A 26,601-nucleotide genomic window follows, 5' to 3' on the forward strand; every position below is an offset into this window, starting at 1 on the left:
GAAAAAAGATTGCCTAGTTGGAATCTAGACGAACACTGCAAGTACCATCAAGGTAGGGGTCATGCCACTGAGAGCTGTTGGAAGCTAAAGGAGGCTATTCAACATTTTATTTATAATAACAAGCTTCCCATGCCTCCAGTTAACAAGAAGAGCGAGTGATGATAAAGGAAACAACACAAAACAAGAGGCGAGCTTCAACGACAAGACTTCGTGACCTCTTTTTCTTCTATTTCTTTTTTATTTACCCTTTCCCCAATAAGTCTAGCATAGGCACCTTCTTATTCTCCTTAGATTTATTTTGTAGAATCATTATATATTTTCTTTTAATAAAATGAGCATTTATTCTCTTACATATGATCATTTCATTATATTGCATTAAAAAAAATAAATAAATAAATAAATCCATGTTAAATTAAACACAAGGTATACCAATGATTTGAGGCACCCCTTGTAGCCACATCATATCTCCTTTCACCTTTCAAATTTACAATCCTTTCTTCATAAACCACTTTGAGCCTCGTCTAACGATAGACCTTTCTTTTTCAACCTACATCTACCTAACCTTGGGATGGGATGGTGTGTAACTTATGCAATTCTAAAAAATCTTGAGTGATTTCAAAATATTAAATAGCAAAATAAGCAAAGGCAAAAAATATATAATAAAAGTGTAAAAAAGGGCAAGTGTTCCAATGTCTTGGATATGAAAATATCTTTGATATGAACACGTCTCAGATTGCGTCTCTTATCGAGTGCTCGGTACCATGCTTGAGAAACATGAATGCCAAGTGAGTGATAGACCGCATGATCGGGATTTCCCACACTTATAAAAATAAAATAGATGCTAAAGCAAAAGAAAGAGCTAAAAAAGAGTAGAAACTCAAGCATAAAAACAAATATTCAAAAGCAAGGTTGCACACCTTGGGGGCTTATCTAGGGTCTTGAGCCTTTATCCTCTTCTTCTATAACCTTTAGGCTAACCAAGTTACAACCCTTAAAAAGACCTTTTTGAGGTATACATACACTTGTGCGAGGTTCGGCTAGAGCTACGTTCGGCCTGATTCCTAACGGATGCGTAGGCAACCTCACATCGAGGTGCGGCCGTAATAAAAATGCATTCATATTCACATTCACACACTTACACCATGATCATATCAAGGGATCTCTAATGCTCATCCCTATCCACTTAGAGCTAGACTTGGGGGCTTGATCCCTATATCATTAGCTTACCTAGCCTAAGAGTCACCACCATTTGACTCTTCTTGAAATAATATCTTTCCACACACTTAGCTCTTGCGGCCTAACTTTAGCGTCACTTTCACACACATCACACATACATGATCAAATATACTTCCCTTAGGAACCCTTTGTCATGGATCAACGCTGAAGCATGCCTTGTCATATCAAAATCGCTCACCAATCATAATTGTCATTGCATCGAAGTATGAAGTGCTTAGCCTCCGTGCCTAAGTTACCCAAATACTTTCATCATTGAGTCAACCATTGAGATAGCCTAGGATGGATTAATCCTTGCACCTTGAGAGATAGTATCAAACAACATTTGACTAAGCTCATTCAACATGCATTCGAAAACTTTTGATTCTTTTTCGCCTCTTTCTTTTTCGGGAGAAAGTCGGTACCCTACATAAAAATGACGGAAAATTTTTGCTTTTTTGCATTTTTTAGTCACATTGAGTCAATACAATGCACACACGGGTCATGAGTCACACGTGTCATTTCACTTTGGGTCGAGTCAACCTCGAGTCAATCACAGCAAGCCAAGTTTTTACCTTGAGTCGTGTCAAGTCAATAAGTCAAGCGACATTAAACCTTAGGTCAACCCTAAGATAATTAGAAAGATTAGCAAAGTTCTATAGTCGAAAATAAATACAGGTGCAGCAGAATAGGGAAGACCCTACTCCAACGCCAGACGACAACATCTAGCATATGAAAATAGATTTCAGCGCTTAGCGCTAGATCTCAGCGTCTGGCGACAGAGTCAATTCTTGGCGCCAGAGATATTTCAGCAGCGACAGAGCTCGAAGCCTCTCCGAAAGGTGATTTCGACCTCATACAGCAATTTCGGGTTCCTTGGTACGCTAGTTAGCCCCTATAAGCAATTTGACATGATTGAGTAGTCGGTTTGATTACAATCGAAATAAGTGATCGACCTGATGAAAGATCGTCTCACTTAGCTTAAAGCGCCTAAGGATTGGCTCGTCAAGGAGAAACCGACATACTGGTTTTAGCGGAAGCAAAGTTCAAGCAAGCTTTAAAGATCGACAAGCATTGGTCTTCGGAAATTTTTCTTCGGAATATTATCGCAACAACTGAGGATGACTTCAAGTAAAGTTATTTTCGACAGCGTTCGCTAAGATTGTGGAAGTTGTCACCAAAGATTTGAGAAGATAGCACGAGATGGGCGGTCTTCGACAGAATTCGCTAAGATTGTGGAGGTTGTCACAAAGATTTGAGAAAAGATTTGAGAAGATAGCACGAGATGGGAGGTCTTCGACAGCATTCGCTAAGATTATGGAAGTTGTCACAAAAGATTTGAGAAGATAGCACGAGATGGGCGGTCTTCGACGGCGTTCGCTAAGATTGTGGAGGTTTTCACCAAGGTATGAGAAGAGCGGTTCATGATGAGGGGGTCTTCGACGAATTTTGCTATGATTGGAAAGGTTGTCACTATGATTCAAGAAAAGGCTCGAGATGTATCAACGTTGATCGATGACGTTCCCTAGATTGCGGAAGATCGTCAAAACAAGCAGCAAGATGGCGTTCCCTAGATTGTGGAAAGTTGTCAAAACTGAAGGTGATTTCAGGCGAAGTTATCTTCGATAGTATTCCCTTGGACGTGGAATATTATCATAGCGGAAGAGGATTATTCCAAAAGAAGCAATCTTTGAGAGTATTCTCTTGGACGTGGAATATTATCAATGCGGATGGGAATTGTTTCAAGCGAAACAATCTTCGATGGTATTCCCTTGGACGTGGAATATTATCAATGCAAGAGAGCATCGTTTCAAGCGAAGCAGTCTTCAATATTGGAAGCAGTTACAAGCGTAGCGGTTTTCAAGCGAGATGGATTCTCTAGCTTGCAGGAGGTCATCAAAACAGCAATACGGCAGCAAATCGGTTACTTTCATAGACGTGTGCTCGACGGTGCAAGATACGCGTTTCTTAACTCTTTTATCTGTTTAACTAACGCTAGTTTGCAGGTATCGGCATTACAAGAATGATTTAGGATCGCAGAACGTTCTGAGTCATTCTCCGTCCCTATCGATACTTTGACTTTCGTTTTCGAAACTTGCGTTTCTCCAAACTCAGTCAAAGTGGGGGCTTCTGTAGACACCCATTTGTGTCTCCCCAAAACCAAACCCAGTGATGAGTACCTTTCACGTAGAACCATAATCGAATGAAGTGAAAGTGTGGAAAGTTTAGTGTTGCGGATAATTTTAATTTCTTTTCTCTTCTCTTTGTTTTTGAAAACTTATTTTAAGAAAACAGCCAATACAGTGTGGTTGGTCCATGATATGGGTCCAATAGTAGTGTAGTTGGATGGGGCTTGACAAGAACTTTCCAACGATATATTATAAGCCCAATTCCGATGAATATTGAGGAAGTTATGGCCAATTTACTGAACTGGGCCCGGTTTGAGCCTTATATGCGGCCCAATGATCTAGGGGAGGGCCTAATATGATTTATCATTCCTAATGCAATTAGGAATGGTTTTAGTTTTCTAGAGTCTTCTAGAAGGTTCTTTTCATTCCTTATTCAATTAGCATTGATAAATTGACTTTTGTTGACTTTTCAGAGTTTTAATTAAAATCAAAGAGCATTTTTGAGGGAAATACGATTTTATCCTCTTGTACGGAATTTTTATCTGATTTTAAGAAAACGCATGATTTTCTGAAATCAGTGCCAAACGCCAGATGTAGCACCTGGCGCTACGCTTGGCGCCTGGCGCCAGAATTGGCGTCTGGCGCTAGTGTTGGCGCCTGGCGCCAACTGCCAGCGTTGGCGCTAGTTCGTTTTTTTTGTGCGCTAGACTCTGTTTTGATATTTTATCTTTTTGGCTGATTTTCTCTATAAATAACGTCATAAAAACTTCGTTTTCATTCACCTACAACCAGTTTTCACCAGTATTCACCTACAACCAGTTTTCATTCTCTTCTAATCATTCACTATATCTCTATTTCTTTTCTAAACTAGCTTTTTATATACAAAATTCCGCATTCATTAGATCTAGAGACACCTAGCCATATTCGAAGTTGCCTTCGCCCTAGACGTGAAAGGTTTAATTTCTGAGGGTTTGGTCCCAAATCTCTTTTTCCATTATTTAATTTAATTGTTTTGTTTATTATTTTCCTTGAAGTTACTAACGTGTGTATTTTGTTATTAGAAAGAGGTACGAGGCATCAAAGTAAGTGCTTTAATGGTTTTTATTGATGTTATTATGTAGAAATCATGTTTAGGTTGTTATTATGATTCCTAGTATCATGTCTAGGGTAAATTTAATATCAAATACGATTCCTGCGATGCTTCTTATTCTCTTCCTAATGTTTTTTATTGCTTAGTGACATGCTAGGGTTTGTTATTAATCTTGTTAGTATCATGCCTAGGATCTTGCTATGCTTTAACATGATTATTATTATTAATAATTATGATTGATATTATGATGATTATTATTATGATTATTCTTCATGATTTATAATTATAATTGTTATAATTATTATGATGATTAATATGATTGTTATTACGATGTTTATTGTTATGATTATAATTTTATTGTTATGATTATTATGTTTCTTGATATATATTGTTATTGCTTGATCACGTCTTTTATGCATGATTAAAGGGAATTTATACTTGTAATCACGCTTAATAAGATAATTAATAATCTTGTTTAGGGTTAATTTGATTATAATTTCAAGTGATTGCCAATAATAGTTTTATTTGTGCATTAAATTCAACCAACATAGATCAACAGGTTTAGGGTGAATCCTATTGATTGCATGTTAGTCAAAAGCGCACATGAATACGATCAGAATAAAGTAGAGGCCTATTATTAGGGCAGGTTCAATCTCTTTTTGGTTAGATTTGTACCTTCATCCCCGAACCCTATTTGGTTCAAGACCTTATGGAGTTGACGATCTCTTGGATCGTTAAGGGGTGTAACCTTCACCCTGTGAACGGTTTACAAGTTCCTAAAACTTGTTGGCGACTCTTTTGCTCTATCTTCTTTCCCTTTGGACGCCACCGTACTTTAGTGTATGATCACAGTGGGGTTCAAGCTAGGGGTTAACGCTTGAAATAATCCCTACACCTACGGGTAGTGAAAACGCGTGAAGGTTTTACGCAGAAAAGACACAAGAAAATTCCGTGACACGGCACACGTACCGTGACACAGCAGTGTCCATTGTGGCACGGTACAGTACACCGTGTCACGGTATGGGAAAACGCGGAAATTACACAGAAAAAGCATCGTGGCACGGTGGGAAATACCGTGTCACTGCAGTGGGTACCATGTCACGGCAACAGGTACCGTGCCACGGTGGAATTTGACACGAAAAAGCTTCAAAAATGGCACCGTGACACGATGTACAGTACCACCAAGCACCGTCAGACGGGTGCTTTAGCACTGTTCGCGGTGATTCCAGTTTTTTACCCATTTTAAAAATCATCATAACTTTTGATCCGTAACTTGAAATAAGGCATATAATATATCATTAGAAATCTTATCAAGTCTACTTTACAACCCAATTAAAATCATGCCAAAATGATTTGTATATTTTAAGAAATGGTCGTTTTAGTATAAGGGTGTCGGTTTTGGGCCAAGTTTAGTGTTTTGCTCATATCTTTTTCGTTATTGCTCGGAATTGGGCTTATGATATATGGTTGGAAATATTATTTCAAGGCCTATCTAAAAAAATAATAATTGGATCAAAATTATATATCCATAAAATCAGTTTCTCTCAGTTTTGCGATGTGGACACGAGAAGTGGATAACAAGTTATGGTTTAGGGAAATGACCTAAGAAATGAATTGGTTTATGAAATGTATTGGATAGAACATGGATTTAAGCACTCCAAAGATTAAATACTCAACCCGAAACATAATGGCGGTGAAAGGTTTTCATCATCGGGTTTGGTTTTGGGAAGACATTTTTAGGTGTCTACAGTTTCACTTTCATATGATTCAATAAGATTTGTTTGAATGTGTTTGTCTTTCATTTGATTTAAAAAGATTTGTTTGAATGTGTTTGAGTATCTTTTGATTCAAAAATATTTATTTTAATTTTTTTGACTTTCATTTGATTCAAATAGCTTTGTTTGAATGAATTTGACTTTCATTCGATTTAAAAACATTTTTGAATGTGTTTGACTTTCATTCGATTAAAAAAAGCTTTGTTTGAATGTGTTTTACTTTCATTCGATTCAAATAGCTTTGTTTGAATGTGTTTGACTTCCATTCTATTTAAAAACCTTTGTTTTAATCTGTTTCACTTTCATTTGATTTAAAAAGCTTTGTTTGAATGTGATTGTCTTTCATTTGAATCAATTTGTTTCGTCGAATGTATTTAAATTTCATTTGATTCAAAAAGTTTTATTTGAATGTATGATGGGTGTCATAAATGGCACCCATTTGATGAGCATTTAGGTAGTTTTTATCCTCTTTTCATAGCTATCTTGCTCAATAAATGTTTAGTTTTATGCTTTCTCTCTCTATTTTACCTTTCTTCTCGTATTTTGTGGCTTTTGTGCTTTTCTATGGCTTTTCTAGTATTTTCTCCTTTGTTTGTTCTATTTTCGTTATTTTAGTTGCTTTTCCTTTATTTTAGATTTTATAGATTTAGTTTTATTTTATTTTCATTTTCATTTTCATTTCATTTTCTTTCCTTTATTTTATTTTCATTATATTATATGTTCTTTCTTTTATTATTTTCATTTCATTTCATTTCTTTTAATTTTATTTGTTGGTTTTAGTTTTATTTTACTCTATTTGCTCCTCGGTTCGTGTGTGTTTTGCAGGTGGTTGTTCCAAGTTCAAGTCCTTGCGCTCTCAAGCCAGGGAGTGTTAAACCCACTAAAAAGGTGTTTTGCTACTGCATACTTTGGTGTTCATCAAGAGCATATTGCGAGGGTGATGCTCTTTCCCACCAACAACCTCACCACTCACCTATTTCCTTGCTTCCCCTGTTCCCTGCCTTCCACTCCAAGCAGCAGCCCCGCATTTCCCTTGCTCCAACAACAACCGCAATTGACACCAGCCAGCCACCATCACACACCGACCACCACTCACGCACCAGCTCCCCTGTTCCCGTAATAACCACCAAACCAGCCCCTGCAACAACCAATTGCGCAAACCCTGCTCCACCTTCGCACTCCAATTCCGCCACCTATTCAAACACCAACAGCAACAACAATTCCGCAGCAAACACACAACCAGAAGCGCAGCCCACTCATCTCCTTCGCCGCATTCACCACCACAATTAGCAGCGATTTCCGGCAGTAGCACCAAGTAGCAGCCACCGCGAACGCATTCAATTCAGACCTCACTCAACGCGGCCGCGCTTGCTTCCTTCGCGGTCGCGCGTTTGTGGGTTTGAAGGAGGTGCGTGGCAGGGGATTCAGTTTCGGCCGTTGATCTTAATGAATTTTGTTGATCGGACCTTGATGATGATGATTTGAGGGTGCGTGAGAAGCAGGGGATAATTCCCTTTGTTGGAGCAGCTAAAACCGACTCAAGGAGCCGTTTTTCTTTGGATTTTTCTTTGTTTTATTTCCTTTTTATTTCTTAGTTTTCTTTTCCATTTTCTTTTCTTATTTTATTTTATTTCATTTCTTTTCTTTTATTGTCTTTTCTATTGTATTTTCTTTTAACCTTTGTATTTATAAATACCCATTTTTGGGTAGAGAGGGAAACAAGTAGAATCAGAATTACAATTAGAATTACACTTAGATCATATTTTCTTAGCTTAGTTGATAGCTTCTCTCTCTAGTTTTTAGGGTTAGTTTTATGAGTAGATTTTAGAGAGAGAAAGTGAGTAATTTCAATGGTGATTTGAGTGATTGAAGATTCAAGGTGACAATTGTATTGAAGATCATCAAATCAATCAATGAGGATTTCTAACTCAATCTCATTTTATTGCTTTGCTTAGTTAATTCATATTTGTTTGGTTTGATATTGATATTTGATTAGTGTAATTGTTCTTCATATTTTGTTGATTCTTATTTCTTTAGTTGTTTGTTGATAGATGATGATGTTTGAGTAGTTGTTTGGCTAGGGATAGGGTGAAGCTTGTATGATTGATTGATTGTGCTCAATTGAGGGAATTGTGTTGATTGATTGTTGAGATTAAAGTGATTAATGGAAGCTTGCATGTGTGTAATTCGATTAGGCTTTGAGAATTATTCTAGATTGCATTGTAGGTTCACATTGATACGGACAATTGAATTCTGGCTTGCATTTACACGATTGAGGTGTCTTGTGACTTTCCTAGCTAGAGTTTATCGTAGTTGACGCTAATTAGACATCTAGGAAAATAGCTTGATATGCTCTTTTGGTTGAGCTTACCGTTGGTCTTCACAACCGTTGGTTTGCGCATGTTTCCGGGTTGGTATAATTGTCATGATACTTGTTAATCCTAGTCCCTAGCACTTTATTTGTTTGGTTTCTTTGTCTTAGTAGTTGTTAGCGTCCTCTTTTATCCTTAGACTTCGACCTAGCTTAGGCACATAACTAGAAGCACTTAGACATTGTCGTTCCTTTGGGTTCGACCCTTGACTTACCTCTATACTTGTATTTGGGTTGGTTAAGTGTTTATAAATTTTATTTGGCTTAGGGAGGATTAGTCCAACAACCTACTTCACCCCTTGTCAAAATGGCGCCGTTGCCGGGGAACGGTGTCTATGCTTGAGTCTAGGTCTTTGTTTATACTTTTCTTTTATTTGTTTTTGTTTGCTTTGTAAAAATGGCATGTCTATCTTTTCCTCAATATGATAATGAGCCTTTTCGTAAATATTTATATAGACTAACGGGATTTCTTGACTACCATTGTTGTAGTCTTAGGGAGGCTTGTGAGATTTGTTATTTTGGTTTGAATGAACAAACTAGAAATGAAGTTGAATGCATGCATAATGGTAGATTTAGAGCATTGTCAATTAATGCTGCTTGGGATTTCTATGTTTGGTTTCCTATTTCCTCTTTTGTTCATGATAACAAGGTGCATGCTCAAGTTAACAAATCTCATATGTTTGACTGTGCCCCCACCCCCGAATGTGATTTATATGCTCGTGATCTTAATGTTGATTCTTCCAATCTTGGTGGTACTTCTTCTTCTCTTGTTGAGCCTAAATCCTCTACATCTTTTGAATCTTTTATTGCTACTTTGGAAACTCATATTAGGCATATTGAGCTTAGTGATGATCTTGGGCCTAAAAAGGAGTTGATTCTTAGTTCTATGAAAAGTCAATTGGAGGTGATGCTCCTCCAGAATCCATTTCTTGAAGGGTGAGCTGGTAAGAATCATTACGGCCTTTTCCCTTTCGTTCAGCCACTGGGACCTCGCTTCCCTCATAGAGAGGTGGAAGTGGTTCTCGTCCTCGGCTGAGACGGTTCAAGATAAGGCTCGATTTCCTCTAGAAAGGAGAGGTAGTTATGCATGCTCAACTCCGTAGAGCCAAGACGTTCATGAACGCTTCAGCGAGCAGCGTCTCAATTCGCGTCGAGGTGGAATTGCTGCTTTTGTAGCTGGGAGAATCAGGATGAGAAGATTCTAAAGAACTGGGGGGTTCCTTTTTCTCTCCCTTTCAGTCCTCTTCCCATTTGTCCCCTAACTCTCTAAAAGAAGGAGGCTTTTCCCCTCCCCTTGGTCGGTTCTCCTCCAAAACCGTCTCGGCTGAGGGGGTGAACAATCTCGGGGTGGTTCCATTTTGCTGGCCTGGGCCTTCATGACTGTCATGAGAGTTACCATGGCCCTTGCTACCTCTTCTATCAAGGGCCCCATTTGAGGAGTCCTCGGCTGGGAGTGAGAATGGATGCTTTGAAGGTGACTCTTAGTATCCGATCGGCTCTGGTGATAAGAGCTCGTCCGCTGTCGAGAATGACGAGGCAAAGATGGAGATGGAGATTTCTCCGACGGCACCCTCTCCGAGCTGACTCTCCCGAAGGATTGTCCGCTCGGTGGGGGCGATGGAGACGGAGATGGCGCGGAAAGTGAACCTTTCCCCGTACTCATTTGGATTGGGCTCTTCCTAAGATTGCGTAGAACGATTGAGAGTGTCTTATTTTTGGAAGTCTTCCCCACAAATAGTGCCAAATCATTTCGGGTGAAAACAATGGGACTTTCGGATAGGTCCTTTCTGATGGGCTGAAAACTAAACTCGGTCCAAATGATGGTTGGACGAATATTATCTGCACAGCAAACACACGTAAACTGGTCTCGGGGGTTGTGTCGAGAAAGACCCCTCCGATGCCGAAGTTAGTACAGTGTTTTAGAGAGAGAAAATTATGCAAGAGTATTAATTGCTTGAGGCTCTAAGTGAATGAATGTAGAGAGAGAAGATTGAATGTTTTTATACCTTAACATAAGGGACAAATGGGCTTTGAGTCAAGTGGGTTGACCACGTTGACTGGGTCTTTGACTGACTTGGCCTTGAAAGGAGAGTTGAACCTTGATCTTGTGCTTTGGTATTGAACCATTTATGGATTTACCCAATTAAAGTAAATTGGATCCAAACACAAGATATACCTTTTTGAATTTGAGTAATATGTTTTGATCAATTGCAAGTGTGTCTTTCTTTCACTAATGTTCTTATGTTTCAATATCCAACCATCACATGCAATTTCAAGAAACCACGATCATTATTACACATCTAAGCCACATTACGAAATGAGATTTTGTTCTAAATAGTCGCTTGGAGCCTAAAAAAAGTCACCAATCGGATGTTATCATACAAAGACGATTGCGAATGGGGCTCCCCTGCAACCTAGACGCTCTAGCATCAAAAACCCTTTCGATTTGTTTCCTTAGTTTTAGGAAGGTAGCTAATACAAATGAGTTGGATATAAATACTATAATTTGTATAATTTAACAGTAGGACCTTATAAAGAAACTAACAAATTGTGCAAATTGAATTGATTTACCAAAGAACACTGTATAAATATATTCAATCACTACACTGAACAATATACATATATACAGAGAAATATAAGAAAACGTACCACACGAGTTACGCCCAAAAATGACATAATATGCACTAGATACACCCCTACACACCAACACCAAATCGAAAATCTTTTATAGCACAAAGGCACAGATTAAACTAGTGTCCGCACATATGGTCATATGGATCAACACATGAAGTTATGACTAAAAAGAACATTCATCCCGGGATGCGACGGTAAAGAGAATAGCCATTAACGACGACAAGGAGCACGAGCGCCACAGCAGCAAACAATGAAACAAAAATCGAGCCTCCAATGTGGCGGCAAAATTTGCCATAGAGGTTGCATATTTTCATCCATTGTACATGGGTGTTTCCCTTTAGACCAATGTATCCAACTCCACCAGCTGCACCTGTTGCTGCAGCTACTATTCCTAGTATCAACTGCAAGTCATAAAATGTTATTAAATGTCATTATTTAGTGTCAACTATTTAATTAATTTCTCTGGTATGCAATCAAAGATATATTAATTGCAACATTCTTCATTGACTAATTAATCTAACAGTCAAAATAATGTATCTCTTACCTTATTAAAAGTTTTATGCCAATGATATGCCTTAACATGTCTATTTACATCTATACCCATATTTATACATGTAAAATTGTAAATCACATGTACGACTTTTCTTTTTCCTTTTGTTTTTATCATACCAGCTTTATGACTTTTTTTTTCTTTTTCTTACCTACTTTTAAAAAAAAAAATTAGATAACTCTTATCAATAGTGTTTGAACAGTTATACCCTTTAAAACTAAAGTTGTAGCATAAAATCAAATTAAAGAGGTTCCAGAACATGACTAGCTATGTGCGCGCACATTTACCACCCTAATTTATTTTGAAGTAAATAATGTATCTCAAAATTATCCTAGTTATGAAATTGTATTACGTAAAATATCATTATTTAGGGTCTGTTCACATTTATTGAACTGAGCTGAGCTAAACTGAACTGATTAGAGCTGAAATGAATATTTTATGAGAGAAGGAACTAGGAGTTGAACAAAATTGAATTGATTGGAGCTGAACTGAATAGAAATTAAGCTGAAGTGAACAAGCCCTTTGTGTCAATTTTTTAATTAATTTATGTTGTATACATTCAAATCAAAGATCGATATATTAATTAATTTGTAATATCCTTCATTGACAAATCTAACGCTCAAAATGATGTATTTACTTAAAAATAGATAGTGTATTCCAAAATTATCCCGGTTATGAAATTGCATTACATTAAATACTATTAGATTCTATTATGAAAAAGAATATACATTATTATGTATAGATTTTGACCTAGCTTAGATCGCTACATTATTCTGCATTAGTTGTTTCTTGGCCACTAGGGCTGCAAACGATCAAATCAAGCCGAGTTTTAGTTTGTTCGGGCTAAGCCTCATAAGAATTATTCGTGTTCGAACTATCTCTGGAACGAGTTTTTAAAAGTCTTGTTTGAGCTCAGCTCGTTAAAAAATAGGCTTGTTCGAGCTTTGTTCACGAACGTACTCGTTTGCATTTTAATTTTGAACCAGTCTAAATTAGACTTGATTAAACAAACGAGTCATAATCTATATATATACTCTTGATTAAACAAACGAGTCCTAATCTATATCTATACTTTATAAATATCAAAAAGCGTTCTTAAAATAGAATATATTCTACGTGTCACATTTTTTAATTTCGACATATTAGCAATATGCGTCACATGTCATTATAAACATGACATGTCACTTTCCCATGTATTAGGTTAGCATCTAAAAAATGCTTCTAACAAGACTTGAACTTAAGACCAACAAGTCTTGAGTTAGGAGTCTTACCATCTTAGTCATTCATTATTTGTGTATTTTTTATCCAACAAAATTATAGTTAACTTAGATAAGTTAATTTGTGTCTTATTATACTATTTTTTTTCCTTTATGTAATGATTGAGTTTTACAACTAAAAAATATTTATAGCAAGACTTAAACTCGAAACCAACAAGTCTTACTATTTAAACAGTCGAATTTGATTAGCAAATCAAATAAGTACAAACTAGCAATCTGGGACATTGCTCGGGCCACATACTAGTTTATCATTAAAAATATGGTTTCTTTCAAAATTTTAACACGTCCATTTAATTTTATACAAGTATAAGATACTTATATTCTTTCTATAGAAGAAGGTAATGATGGAGTTTTTCATGTCTTTACATGATGAAATAATTAGTATTTTTTAACAAATATGTATTAATAAAAGATATATAAATTTTTCAAGTATTAATTGGGTATGAAAAAACTTATTTATGGAGTTAGACGAGTTGTTCATGAATATTATTGAGTTGAACATGATGTTGTTCAAGTTTTGTTCATCTGTTTGATGAGCTTAAGATTTTTGTTCAAGCTTGTTCGTTAGCTTAACAAACGAGTTTTGACCAACCTTTGACTGAGCTTGTTCGCAAATAGTTCACAAACTAATCGGCTTATTTACACCCCTATGGCCAGAGCAATATGTTTCTTGAATTCTTGGCGACATCATTACCCTAGCTTATGCGAACTAGCCTAGATCACTAAATTGAAATACATTTTTATTTTTATTTTTTATTCTGCATTATTTGTTTCTTGATCACAGCAATATGTACTATGTAGTTACCAAAGTGAATTTGTACGAATTAGCTTAGATCACTATATCGAAATGTGTTATGCACCAAAACATTAGTAGTATATTGAAAAATTATATTCCAAGAATAAAAAGATTAAAGTATACCACATCATGAACGAGCAAAATCCAGAACAACTTAGGAGGGACACTGGACTTCCTGTAGAAGGACAACGATGCAATTGTTGTGATGATACTGTACAGACCAGCAACCGATAATGCTACCACAAAATATCTGTAAACATACTAATTGTTAGAAGTTGAGCTTTTTAATTAACACTCATTTCGTGTTTTAATAAGTGTTAAATTTTAACCGATATATAGTTTTAGGCAATATAATTAGCTTAAATAAAATAAGAGTTAAGTGAGATAATTGGAGCACTAAAAAATTGTAAAGAAGATAGCACAATTAATAGTTACTCCCATCGTCCCCTTTTGATTGTCACTTTTGGTAGAAAATCACGGGAATTAATAACCATAAACAAGAAATAGCAAAAATACATTGAAAAAATAAATTTACATTGGTTATGCAAAAAAATATAGAGAGAAAATAATTAAAATGCATTGAAAAGTTAAATTTGCACAAAATATTTTTGCAAATTGGAGAGAATTTTAATTTGGTAAAAAAATAATATTAATAGTACTTGAAAAAAACAAATGTGACTAACATTTTGGGTCACCAAAATTTGCATGAGTGACTATCAAAAGGGGACGGAGAGTATTAAAAAAGTAATAAGAGTAAAGAAATAAACTATTTCTTAAACATCCGTTCAGCTTAAAACCGCTAACGATTCTTGTATGAAAACCGCTAATGCCATTAATTAGCGGTTTTAATTTAAAGATGCTAATGACATTAGGGGCTTTTCCAAACTAAATTACTACCTTCGATTTTTATTACTTGCAACTTTGGAACATTTTATATCTCACAAATAATACCTAAAGTTATAACTAATAAAAATCGAAGGTAGTATAAGAAAAGATCCTCTATAATCAATTCTACGTGGACAATATTTTACTAATTTGCTTTATAAATTATAATTGATGCAAAATGGGAATTAATTTTTATTTTAACAATATTATTGGAAATCGTTCTCACTTTTAATTTGTCATATACTTGGTACTTTTTTTTTTTTTTTTTTTTTTTTGAAAACTCAGGTACTCCATACTTTTTTTTTTACATGTAATATACTTTTTCGGTTTATGTCTTAAAAACAGTACAGTCTATATTGAGAAGTGATAAAACTCATTTCATTGAAATATCTAGGGGTTTTTGTCAGAAATTACCTGATAAAAATAATGTTGTAAGAAACTACCATATCAAAGGTAAAATGTTGTAAGGTACTACCTTTGGCCGAATTTCCACCGTTATTCTAATTTTAAGGCGTTGACCTACCTCAAAACACCCCGGAAACCACCACAGAGGTTGCTTTTCAAGTGGTAAGGTTATTTTAGGAGTGGTTAGAAGATATTCCAACTTGGTGGGGGTAGTTTAATTTCGTTATTCAGGATGTTGATTTTTGGGGTTAGAGGTGGTGGTTTTGGGATTGGAGGGTGATTTTAGCTTGTTGAAGGCAATTTCAAGTAGGTTGTGTTGGTTTTTGGGGTGAAAGTGGTGATTTTGAGGGTGTTTGGGTTGGGTCAATGGTAGATTTCCGGCGGAGTTAGTATTTTACAACAATTAACATTTTATTATGTAGTTTTGTAGACAGCCAAATGTGTCTCCCCCAAAACCAAACCCAATGATGAATACCTTTCATGTCATTTGATTATCGAACAAAGCGAAAGTGTGAAAAGTCTAGTGATGAGGATTTTTTATTAAAATATATCTTCTTTCTGTTTTTAAAAATATTTCTTTTCTTACCCTATTTATGAGAAACGTGCATTCCTATTTAGTTTGGTCCATAACAAGGGTCCAATAAAGGTGTAGTTGGATGGGGTTTGAAAAGACCTTTCCAACGATATATTATAAACCCAATTCCGATGAATAATGAGTAAGTTATGGCCAAAATACTAAACAAGGCCCAAACCGGATTTTACCTACAGCCCAATGATCACGTGGAGGATCCAAAGGTTTAATTTTATTCCTAAACTAATTAGGATTAATTATAAACTTCCATAAGTTTCTAAAAGATCTTAATTATCCTTTTTGAAAAGATAAAATCAAAGAGTTTGAAATTGAATAAAACTTTCTCTTTTTTTTAATCCTAATTCTATTCGAATTTAAAGATGTTCAAAGATTGTCAGATATTATTTTTGTGACTCAAAATCTTTATCCAAATCTTATATGGTTGGATAGATCTTAAAATTATCTTTCCAATAATATATTATAATATTAATTCCGAGCTATAACGAAAAAGATATGAATGGAATACGAAACTCTATCCAAAACTGACACCCTTCCACTATTTCAGCCATACTTTTTTATCTACAAAATATTTTAATCTGATTCTAATTGGATTGGAAATTAGAGTTCAAGATATTTCCAACGACATATTATATGACTTATTTGGAATTTTGGATCAAAAGATATGATAAAAACAAAATCCGCAAAAACTGTCATGTGTCGCCAAACGACAGGTTCGTCGCCTGGCGACAAAAAGGGGAATTTTATTCCTTTTCGAACTCTGATTTGTTTCTATCAATTCCGGACTATTTTCTTATAAATAGGGTCTCTAGACCTCCGTTTTCAATCATCAACTCTTAACAAGAATTCTCTAATTCTTTTCTCTCTCTAAACATTAGCTTTCTTTCTCTCTCTTGCTTTCTAAACCAACCCTTTTTACAAACACCATACCGCACTCATTAGTTCTACACACACCTAGTCAAGTTCAAAGTTGTCTTCGCCCTAGACGTGAAAGTTTTGATATTTATGAGAGTTTGGTCCCAAATCTCTATTTCAATTATTTAATTTAATTGTTTTGTTTATTATTTTCCTTGAAGCTACTAATGTGTGTATTTTGTTATTAGAAAGAGATACGAGACATCTAAGTAAGTACTTTAATTTAATTGTTTAATTGATATTATGATATAGAAATCATGCTTAGATTGTTTTATTGATTCCGAGTACCATGTTACGATGTTTTATTGTTTCCTAGTATCATGTTTAGGGTAATAATTAAAATTTCTAATATCAATTATGATTTCTATGATGCTTCCTATTTTATTACCTATTACCATATTAGTATCATGTTAGGGCTAAAGCTTTGATTTTTATTGTTTAGTGACATGATAGGATTTGTTATTAATCTTGTTAGTATCATGCCTAGGATCTTGCTATTATTATGTTTTATTTTTAACATGAACATGATTATGATTATGATTATAATGATTATAATTATTATGATTATTATTATGTTGCTTGATGTTAATTATTATTGTTATTGCTTGATCACGTCTTTTATGCATGTTTAAAGGGAATTTATACTTGTAATCACGCTTAATAAGATAATTAATAATCTTGTTTAGGGTTAATTTGATTATAATTCAAGTGATCGCCAATAATAGATTTATTTGTGCATTAATATTCAACCAACATAGATTAAACAGGTTTAGGCTAAACCTAATGATTGCATGCTATTCAGAAAGCGCACATGAATACGAGAAGAATAAAGTAGAGACCTATTATTAGGGCAGGTTCTTTCTCTTTTAGATTGAATTTGTACCTTATTCCCCGTACTTCCAGTCTTGGTTCCAGACCTATTGGAGTTAACGATCTCCTAGATCGTTAAGGGGTGTAACCTTCACCCTGTGAACGGTTTACAAGTTCCTAAAACTTGTTGGCGACTCATTTGCTCTAGCTTCTTTCCCTTTGGACGCCACCATGCTTAAGTGTATGATCACAGTGAGTTTCAAGTTTGGAGTAATGCTTGAAATATTCCCTACAAGTTTCTTACAACATTTTATCTTTTATAAGGTAGTTTTTTACAATGTTTTATTTATTTTGTAGTTTCTCACAAAATCTAGGCTTTATTAGGTAGTTTTTGACAAAAAGTCCAAATATTTATTCTAAAAATCTAAAAGTCAATATCTATATGCAGCCCTTAGGGCTGCATATAAGCATTTAATATACTTCTTTTTTTAGTATTAAGTTGTGAATTTATCAACAATTCACGAGTAAATCGGTGTAATAAATGTTTATTTATTGTTAATTTTTTTCACTTTTAGCTTCTTATATGTAGTCTTTAGGGCTGGATATATCTTTTTCCTTTTAATTATTCGGTAATGTTTTGAAGAGCAAGAAAACATGGGGATGTTTCACGTGAGAACATAACTCATGAAACTTTTAATGACGAGTCCAACAACTGGACAAAGCTTAAATAACAATGACTGCCAACTTTATTAATGTTTCCTCTATCTTTAATAATCTTATTACAAAAACGTCAATTATTGCAAAACCGTTAAATGCTGAAACACTGGCCTAATTATAGCTTATCTTTCTTTAAACAATTTTGTATCTTTATGTTTGATTAGCTAGCTCGACAAGGCCATTTACATGCTCTTTGAACTTTGTTTAACAATGTAATCTTTTCTTATAAGGCGGCTGGAAAATCATTTAGCATTAGAAAATTTCCAAATTACAGACAAAAATTTGTTTCTAATGGTGTTTAGAATTTTCAACACTAGCTAGCTATCCAAAAAGAGGCAAGTTGATAATGTCGAGTCAAGAATGATGAGTAAAACAACAAAAGGATTGAGTTTTGTTTATTTTCTTCGTAAAACCTTCCCTTTGTGTTTTAATAAATGTTATAGTTTCATTAAAAACGCATGTCAAAACACGACTTTTACAATTAATATATCTAATTATATATCAGTAAAATTATAGGAAAATTTATATTATAAAGCATACATTATAAGGATAACGCCCTGTGTATTTTGGTCCTCAGCACAGGCCCCCCGGATTTTGAGGGCCTGTTAAGTATGGAGACTAATTACCAAAGGTTAAAAAAATATCATGCGTATTTAACTATTTTTTTATTCTACCAGTATTGTATTAACTACCCTAGGAATCTGTGCATAGAGTTTGATTACTTTTTCGTCTTTCCAATTCATATACCCCGTAATTCTAAAATAATAACTATGTAACCTTTTGAATTTTATTCAACTATAATTTTTATTTTATCATACCATAGTATACTGCATTTTCTTGTTAAAACCATTTTTATAAATTATTAGCGACGATGAAGTTTTTTCTTTCTTATTCCTTTAATAAATTTTACTTCTATTTACTTTTAAGAATCCTTGTATTATATTTATGACTTAATGTCTATGTAATATATGCTTCTTTTCTTTAAAAATTTAAAAAGAATCCTTGAACTACCATCAACCGAAGAGATTCTCAATCATCTGTTTTAGAGGGAATAAAAATCTGCTTTATATTATCATACATATCATTCTTGATTATAATTCATTATACCATCAATCATCAATAACATAATACTAAAGGTGAATCTGACATGACACTTGTCATGTTCTGATTTAAAAATTTCCCGCCTTTTTTAACTTTGTTTTTTTTTTTTTTTTTTTTATAAATCTTCGTGAATATTTATTTATCTATAGTAATATATAAAGAGAAAGGGTTTTTTGGGTGATAAATTTCACTATTCCCAAATTGCCCTTCTCAATTTTCAATATTACCTCTTTTATTCACAATTAAAATAAAAAAAATAAAAAATAAAAATTATTTTTTATAAAAAAAACTAAAAATAACTTCTTTTTTTTTTTTTTTTTTGAGGGAAAATAACTACCTTATCATAACTGCTCTCACTCATCAATTTAAAAAAAAAAAAAAAAAAAAAACTGCTCCCACTTCCTATAATAATTGAAATTGCTCTTAATTATTTTTTTACCTTTTACACAGGAATTGATGTCAAAGGTTCAAATTTAAGCCAAATTGATAGAAGGCTTTAATTTTTTTAAAACAATAAAAAAATATTCCATAAGTTTAGCAACATTTTATTTCATAATTTTTTTTACTAATATATATATCAACAAATATTTATCGTTTTTATAGATTAAAGATGAGAATATAGCCTAATTAATTTTCTATATTTCACATACACACACGCAATGCGTGTGTTTCTTATCTTGATAGGCTAATATATATGAATATTTATTTATATATATATATTAGAATATTTAACCTTCAATTTGGCAACTATATTATATACAAATTATATTCTATAATTTATATGCATTCAATGATAATAAATTAATAATATTTTAATCTATCTTTCATTATTTTATAATAGGTATTTTTTTTCTAAAACAAACAAACGTGTACTCCCTCTGTCCCCCATTGATAGTCACTTATGTCATTTTTGGGCACCCAAAATGTTAGTCACTTTTTTTTTTTCAAGTACCATTAATATTATTTTTCACAAATATTAAAAAAAAACGGGTTTACACTATTTTATTGTGTGGCAAGAAAGAAGAGGAAGATTTTCCTTCCCTAAATTATTTCACACATTTCACCCAAAATTACTGTTCTCTCTCCTCATTCTCTTTCATGAACTTTCCTCTATCAAGGCCATTGCTCAAAGCTTTCTCTCTCTTACTATTCTGCAAAACTTGACCATGAAAGAGGAGATGACGATCGGAGTTGGAAATTAAGGTTTGATTGAGATGAAGTTGGATGAAATTGGATGTTTTGATTAAGGAATTCCAGAATTCACAGACGCATTTGAAGCATACAACTGATTTAATAGGTAATCGTGAGAGAATCTATGTGATTATCTCAGTCGGAAGTGCCGCCATTGTTGCCGCTCAAGCTCCAGAAGTACAATCACGCAGAACGCAATGTTGGAGGCGGCCTAATGGGCGGTGCTCGAACAAGTTTGAATGGGCTTGTTTAATTTGAAAATGGCATTTCTTCGCGTTTGCGGCTCATCTAAGATCGAATACACTAATCAAACCTATCCCTATTAACTAGAATAACGTAAAAATCCAGCTAACATTATTGACTAACTAAAACAATCCAGAAATTAACATCCTGCCAATATCTTTGACTAATCAGATACCCAATCAAGGCGAATCGAGTAAATAACCATGCATCCACAAGAACAAAATCGGAAAAATACAGATACCCAATACAAAATGGTTCTAATTTTCCTGGGTTTCTTCAATTTTGATTTTGATACTTTTTTTTTTTTTTTTGAAAGAATTTTGATTTTGATATTCTGTTTTACTTTGTAGCTTAATTATTTTTGTGAAAAATGGGTCACTGTTGTGGAAAAAAGGGGTCAGTTTTGTAAAATAATTATCATTTTTGTGAAAAAAAAAAGGTCACTTTTGTGAAAAAAAAATCACTTTTGTGAAAAAAAAATCACTTTTGTGAAAAAAAAAATCACTTTTATAAACATATGGGTCACTTTATAAAATAAAAAAAAAAAAAAAGTCACTTTTGTAAGAAAAAATGGTCACTTTTCGCAAAATGTTCGATGTACAATAAAATTATTGTAAACCGGGGGCATACAAAAGGAATTGATTATTTTTTTACCAAAATTCTCTAACATTTGCAAAAATCTTTGTGCAAATTTAACTTTCCAATATAAATTTTACTTTCCCATGTACTTTAATTACTTTCTATCTCTACTTTTTTGCATATTCAATGTAAATTTATTTTTTCAATGTACTTTCTTTAATTCTCCTTAATTCCCGTGATTTTTCTTCAAAAATGACTATCAATCGGGGACAGAGGGAGTAATATATTACAATAATAATGTACTACTCCATATCATTTTGTATCATATTTTTTTCTTTGAATTTTTTTTTTTTTGCTCCAACCTGGATTGACTCTTTAACTTTTATTACGACGTATATATTTGTTGATTTATTTATAATAAAAACACTACAATTCAATAAATAAAAATATAAAATAAAAATAAAAAACCTTGATTATTAATTATAAAAAAAAAAGTCAATTAAATTTGTATAAAACATTATATCGGTCAAAGTAAGCTATAAAACATTGTGCCGGTCAAAACATGCCAACAAAATTGGGACGGTAGCGTATGTACATTACACATGTTCCTCTAAAAAAAAGTACATTGTACGGGTTATAATTAACATAAAATTTAATCCTTATGTAAAATCCTATAATCATTAAATTTGTGTTTTTTTTAAAAATAAATGTTTAATGATCAATAACTTTTGACATCAATATAATATTAAACTCAAGTTTTGTTTTGCTTTTTTTTTTTTTTTTTTTATTATTATTATTATTATTATTATTATTATTATTATTATTATTATTTTTAAAGAAATTCAAGTATCTATTTCAAGTTTTTGTTAAATTAATATTGTAATTAAAAATTAGGTTAAGTAAAAACCATGCATTGCGCGGGACTTAAACTACGAAGTACTTTATACCTATTCTACAATTCTTCAATAATTTCCTTTTTTCTATTAACCTTCTGGATTGTTGGGAAAAAGTAAAGCCTTATGTGAATAGTGAAAAAAGTCAAACGCTAAAACTGATTAAAACAACGAAGGGTATAAAACATGCATTATTATTATTATTATTATTATTAGGGTAATGCTATATGCAGCCCTTAGGGCTGCATATAAGTATTTAATATACTTCCTTTTTTAGTATTAAGTTGGGAATTTATCGACAATTTACGAGTAAATCGGTGTAATAAATGGTTATTTATTGTCTTTCCTTTCCCATTTTAGCTTCTTATATGCAGCCCTTAGGGCTGCATATATCTTTTTCCTTATTATTATTATTATTATTATTATTATTATTATTTAATGCAATACATAGTCATTGAATAGGTAGATATAGGAAAAACAAAAAAATTAAGAGTGAAAAAAGAAAAATAATAATAATAATAATAATAATAATAATAATAATAATAATAATAATAATAATAATAATAATAATACAATGTTAATTACACTGATTTGTGCATCACTATATAATGCATTCTTGTTTGACGTTATCAACTTGCTTTTATAGGACTTTGACTTTGTGATTTGACCTCATCATGATATTATCAACTTAAATATGAATGAAAAATGAACTTGTACTTTTATTGGGTGAGGTGGGATGATGATTGTAGGCAACCTTGAGTGGGTGCATTGACAAGAAAACTCTTTTTTTTTTTTTTTTTTAACTGAGATAACGAACCCTAATGAGCTAACACCTCGATCTCACAGGTAAAGATAGTTCAACTCTACAAATCAACGCCTTAAAATAGAAGGGGGGAGGTAATGAAATTCCCCTACTCCCAAGCTTATGACCTCGAAATTACAAAGTGAGTCCCCTACTATCTCCAAAAAAAAAAAAAAAAAAAAAAAACAAACCATGTTGGGTGAAATAATATGATAACTTTAACTTCTACCACTGTTTCTTATTATTAGTATTTGTAATAAAAATAAAAAAAAAATAATAAAAATTGTCTTACAGATTACACCCCTTTAATGCAAATAATAAGTACGAAAATAGTATACATACTTCAATTCAATTCGTATAAACTACTGATATAAAGAAAATGTTACAACAACTTTATTTAACTATTAGTGCATCTAACAAGTAGTTCATGTCATACCATAGACCCCCAACTATGTACTACCTCCATTTCAATTTATTTGTAATGATGTGACACTTACTAAATGTCTAAGTGAATTTGTTTGTAAGAAATAAATTAGGGGAGAAAAGGATAGGTGCATATGATGAGAAGAGACAAGAGAGATATAGAAGGAATACTTGCTCCACTTTCCTTTTCTAGCTCCACTCTGTTTTGAAATACTTGCTCCACTTTTTTTTTTCCAACCGTTTTTATATACTATTTCTATTTCCTTATGTAAAAAGCTTTTACAATATTTAATTAATTTCTCTCACCTAGTGATCTATCATGATCATATTTTATTAATTTCATATTATCTCTACTCTAATTCTCTCTATTACTTTTGCTTTTTACAATTTTATTATTTTTTCACATACCATATTACGTTCATATTTTATTATTTTCTCCAATTCCTCCTAAAACTCTGCGTATGGAGAAATAGAATAAGTATTTAAAAACAAAGGGAGTAACAAACTAAGTGGAAAAAAAAACATTTATTGTAAATAATTTATAGTATCCAGTCATATTAAATGTTGCAAAATAAATGGAAACGGGGTTCAAAAATAAAATGAAAATTGAAATGATGGTAGTAATTTATTTGTAAAGCTGAGCGCAAATTAGTGATGTATTCTTTAATTTGTGTCCAACCCATATTGGCTTTTGTCCTTGAGGTCAACTTCGTCTTTTTATAATATCTGATCTATGAATCTACTATAATAAATATTTGTTTTTTTTTCTTCTTCATTAATTGTGACTTGTAAGGTCGTTGTAGATATCATCGTACAAAAGTAGTTTACCAATCCTATATAGGTGATTATCTCAAAAAAAGTGGAGGATAGAATGATAGTTTAAAAAGTAATGAGAGCAACTAGTATATGATAGCACTAAACGTGATATATCATGCATGTCATGGTGTTTCCAAACTAGAACTGTAAATTCGGGTAAATGGGTCGGGTTTGAGTCGGGTTAGTGTGAGTCGGATCATCTTGGGTCGGGTCAATACGAGTTAATGTCATACCATATGCAGGTCGGGTTTAGGTTGAGTCATGATTGAGTCGGGTCACGTCGGGTCATACATCTTATCGGGTTTGGGTTAAGTTTAGGTCGGGTTAGTAAAAGGTCGGGTTACATTTGGATCAGGTGAAAAATAGGTCGGGTTAAATTCAGGTCTTTACGGGTTTAAACGAGTTCTCGGGTTCGAGTTGGGTTCGGTTCAAGTCAATTATTTACAAGTTATAATCAGGTCAGATCATTATCGGGTTCGATTCAAGTCAATAATTTGCGGGTTATAATCAAGTTGGGTCATTTCTAAGTCGGGTCATTCTCAGGTTCGAGTCGGGTCCGGTTCAAGTAAATAATTTGCGGAAACCATGTTTCGTCCCTGAAATTCGTCCCTAAAAACATGTTGTGAAACTAATCTCTTAAAATTCAAAGTGAAAATATTGAAGGAATAGAGTTAGGATTCAATTTCCGTTCCAATACCAACATGAGATAACGACCTATACATATTGATTCAATAACAAGTCGGGTTGAATTTGGATCGGGTCAATAATAACAAGTTGGGTTGATTGGAGTCGGGTTTGTAACAGGTCGGGTTTGTAGCAGGTCGGGTTAAATTCGGGTCGGGTTAGGAATAGGTCGGGTTGAATTCGGGTCGGGTTAGGAACACGTCGGGTTGAATTCGGGTTTTGACAGGTTAAAATAGGTTTGGGTCAATTTCGGTTCAGGTCGGGTACGGTTTAGGTCAATAATTTACAGGTTACATTCGGGTCGGGTCGTCTCTAAATCGGTTAATGTTCGGGTTCGGGTCTCAAATACTCGGGTCAACTCGGGTGTAGGGTTGGTTTCAGGTCGGGTTCGAGTCACCATTTTTTTCAGGTTCAGACGGGTCGGTTAATAGGTCGGTTAGGGTCGATATTTCGGGTCGGATTAGCTTTTGACATCTCTATTCCAAACACTAATTGCAAACATATACTAAGAATTTTATTTTATTTTATTTTATTTATTTAATTTTTTTTTTTTGAGGGGAAATATACTAAGAAAATTTAACAAACTTTAAACTCTATAAAAATATTTTGAGCTTCAAAAGCTTACATGAAGGCAGGAGAATGCTCAAATTTCGCCGGAGCGCGGACAGGGCCACGAGGTGTAAGAACAGTCGCCGTTTGTTTACTAGTGACCATCACTACAACCGCCACAATTGACGCAGCCATCAACAAAACCCTCAGAATTACATCAATTCCACGACATTTTTTATCCGTTGTAGTGGCCACTGCTGTCGGAGGAGCTTCGGGTTGTGGCACTGTTCCCTTTTCTGTCTCCATCTATACATGTATGATACTATCTATTGGTATTATATGGCTAGTTTTAGTGGGTTTTTTTGGTGTACTGTAAGGGTAATAAAACTAATAATTGTACGAATATATAGAGAAAGGATGATGGATAGAGTGAGTAAGTTGAGAAAATGATGGGTGTGGAAAAATATTTCTTATTAGAATGGATTAATTTAAATAATATTTTGGTAAGAATTGTCCACACGTTAAGTAAACTGAAATCAAAGTTTGGTTAGAAAATTCTAATTTTGTTTCTAATTGTTTAGATATTGATTCAACTACTATATCGTTTGGTTGTACGAACACTAAGTTGCTTAGAATTGTGGATATTTTGACTTGGAATTTCTTATGGATAAGTTTGGGATAAGGTTTATTTTATGAAATTTTGCAAAAAAACCTCCTTTTAATTTTTTTTTTTTCATTTAACCACCTTTTAAAAAAAATGTTGCAAAAAACCACCAATTTTAAAAATTTTGTTGCAACTTACCGCCAATTCAATGTAAAACAATTGATAAATTTGGCTAAAAAAGTGGTAGTTTGCAACAAAATTTTTAAAATTGGTGGTCTTTTGCAACATTTTTTTTTTAAAAGGTGGTTATAAACAACATTTTAAAAAAATGCACGGGATATATAAGAAAAAATATATTTAAAATATGGAAAGTTATACTTGAGCTGTAATGGTCGGTTTTAAACTGGTCGACTCTGTTGAACCCTATTTAGCTTTGCTCTAGTGAGTATTAATAATCGTATTAACAATGTAATGTGCTTACACTTAAACTGTCGTGCTGACACCTGCTCTGCATATGATATTCCCTGCTTTGCTTAGAAGCTCAAAAAACAGGGTCTTACT

General features: G+C 33.5%; 1 protein-coding gene across 1 annotated transcript; it reads right to left on the reverse strand.

Annotated features, from left to right (window-relative positions):
• Positions 1–11,139: 11,139 nt before the first annotated feature.
• LOC145632101 (CASP-like protein Ni6) lies at positions 11,140–25,835 on the reverse strand. Its single transcript, XM_081684387.1, has 3 exons — positions 25,513–25,835; positions 13,958–14,084; positions 11,140–11,612 (listed from the first exon to the last, which is right to left on the reverse strand). The coding sequence occupies exons 1-3, from the start codon at positions 25,740–25,742 to the stop codon at positions 11,388–11,390; spliced, it is 582 nt and encodes a 193-aa protein (XP_081540513.1). The 5' UTR covers positions 25,743–25,835; the 3' UTR covers positions 11,140–11,387.
• Positions 25,836–26,601: the final 766 nt, after the last annotated feature.

The sequence above is a fragment of the Chenopodium album genome, chromosome 5 (assembly GCF_948465745.1).
Source record: "Chenopodium album chromosome 5, dcCheAlbu1.1, whole genome shotgun sequence".
NCBI lineage: Eukaryota > Viridiplantae > Streptophyta > Magnoliopsida > Caryophyllales > Amaranthaceae > Chenopodium > Chenopodium album.

Coding starts and splice junctions, on each gene's coding strand:
- LOC145632101 (XM_081684387.1), bottom strand. CDS start 25,742: ATGGAGACAGAAAAGGGAACAGTGCCACAACCCGAAGCTCCTCCGACA. Junction 14,085..25,512: donor GAGCATTCTCCTGCCTTCAT/GTAAGCTTTTGA, acceptor GTATGTTTACAG/ATATTTTGTGGTAGCATTAT. Junction 11,613..13,957: donor TTTTGCTCGTTCATGATGTG/GTATACTTTAAT, acceptor TATGACTTGCAG/TTGATACTAGGAATAGTAGC.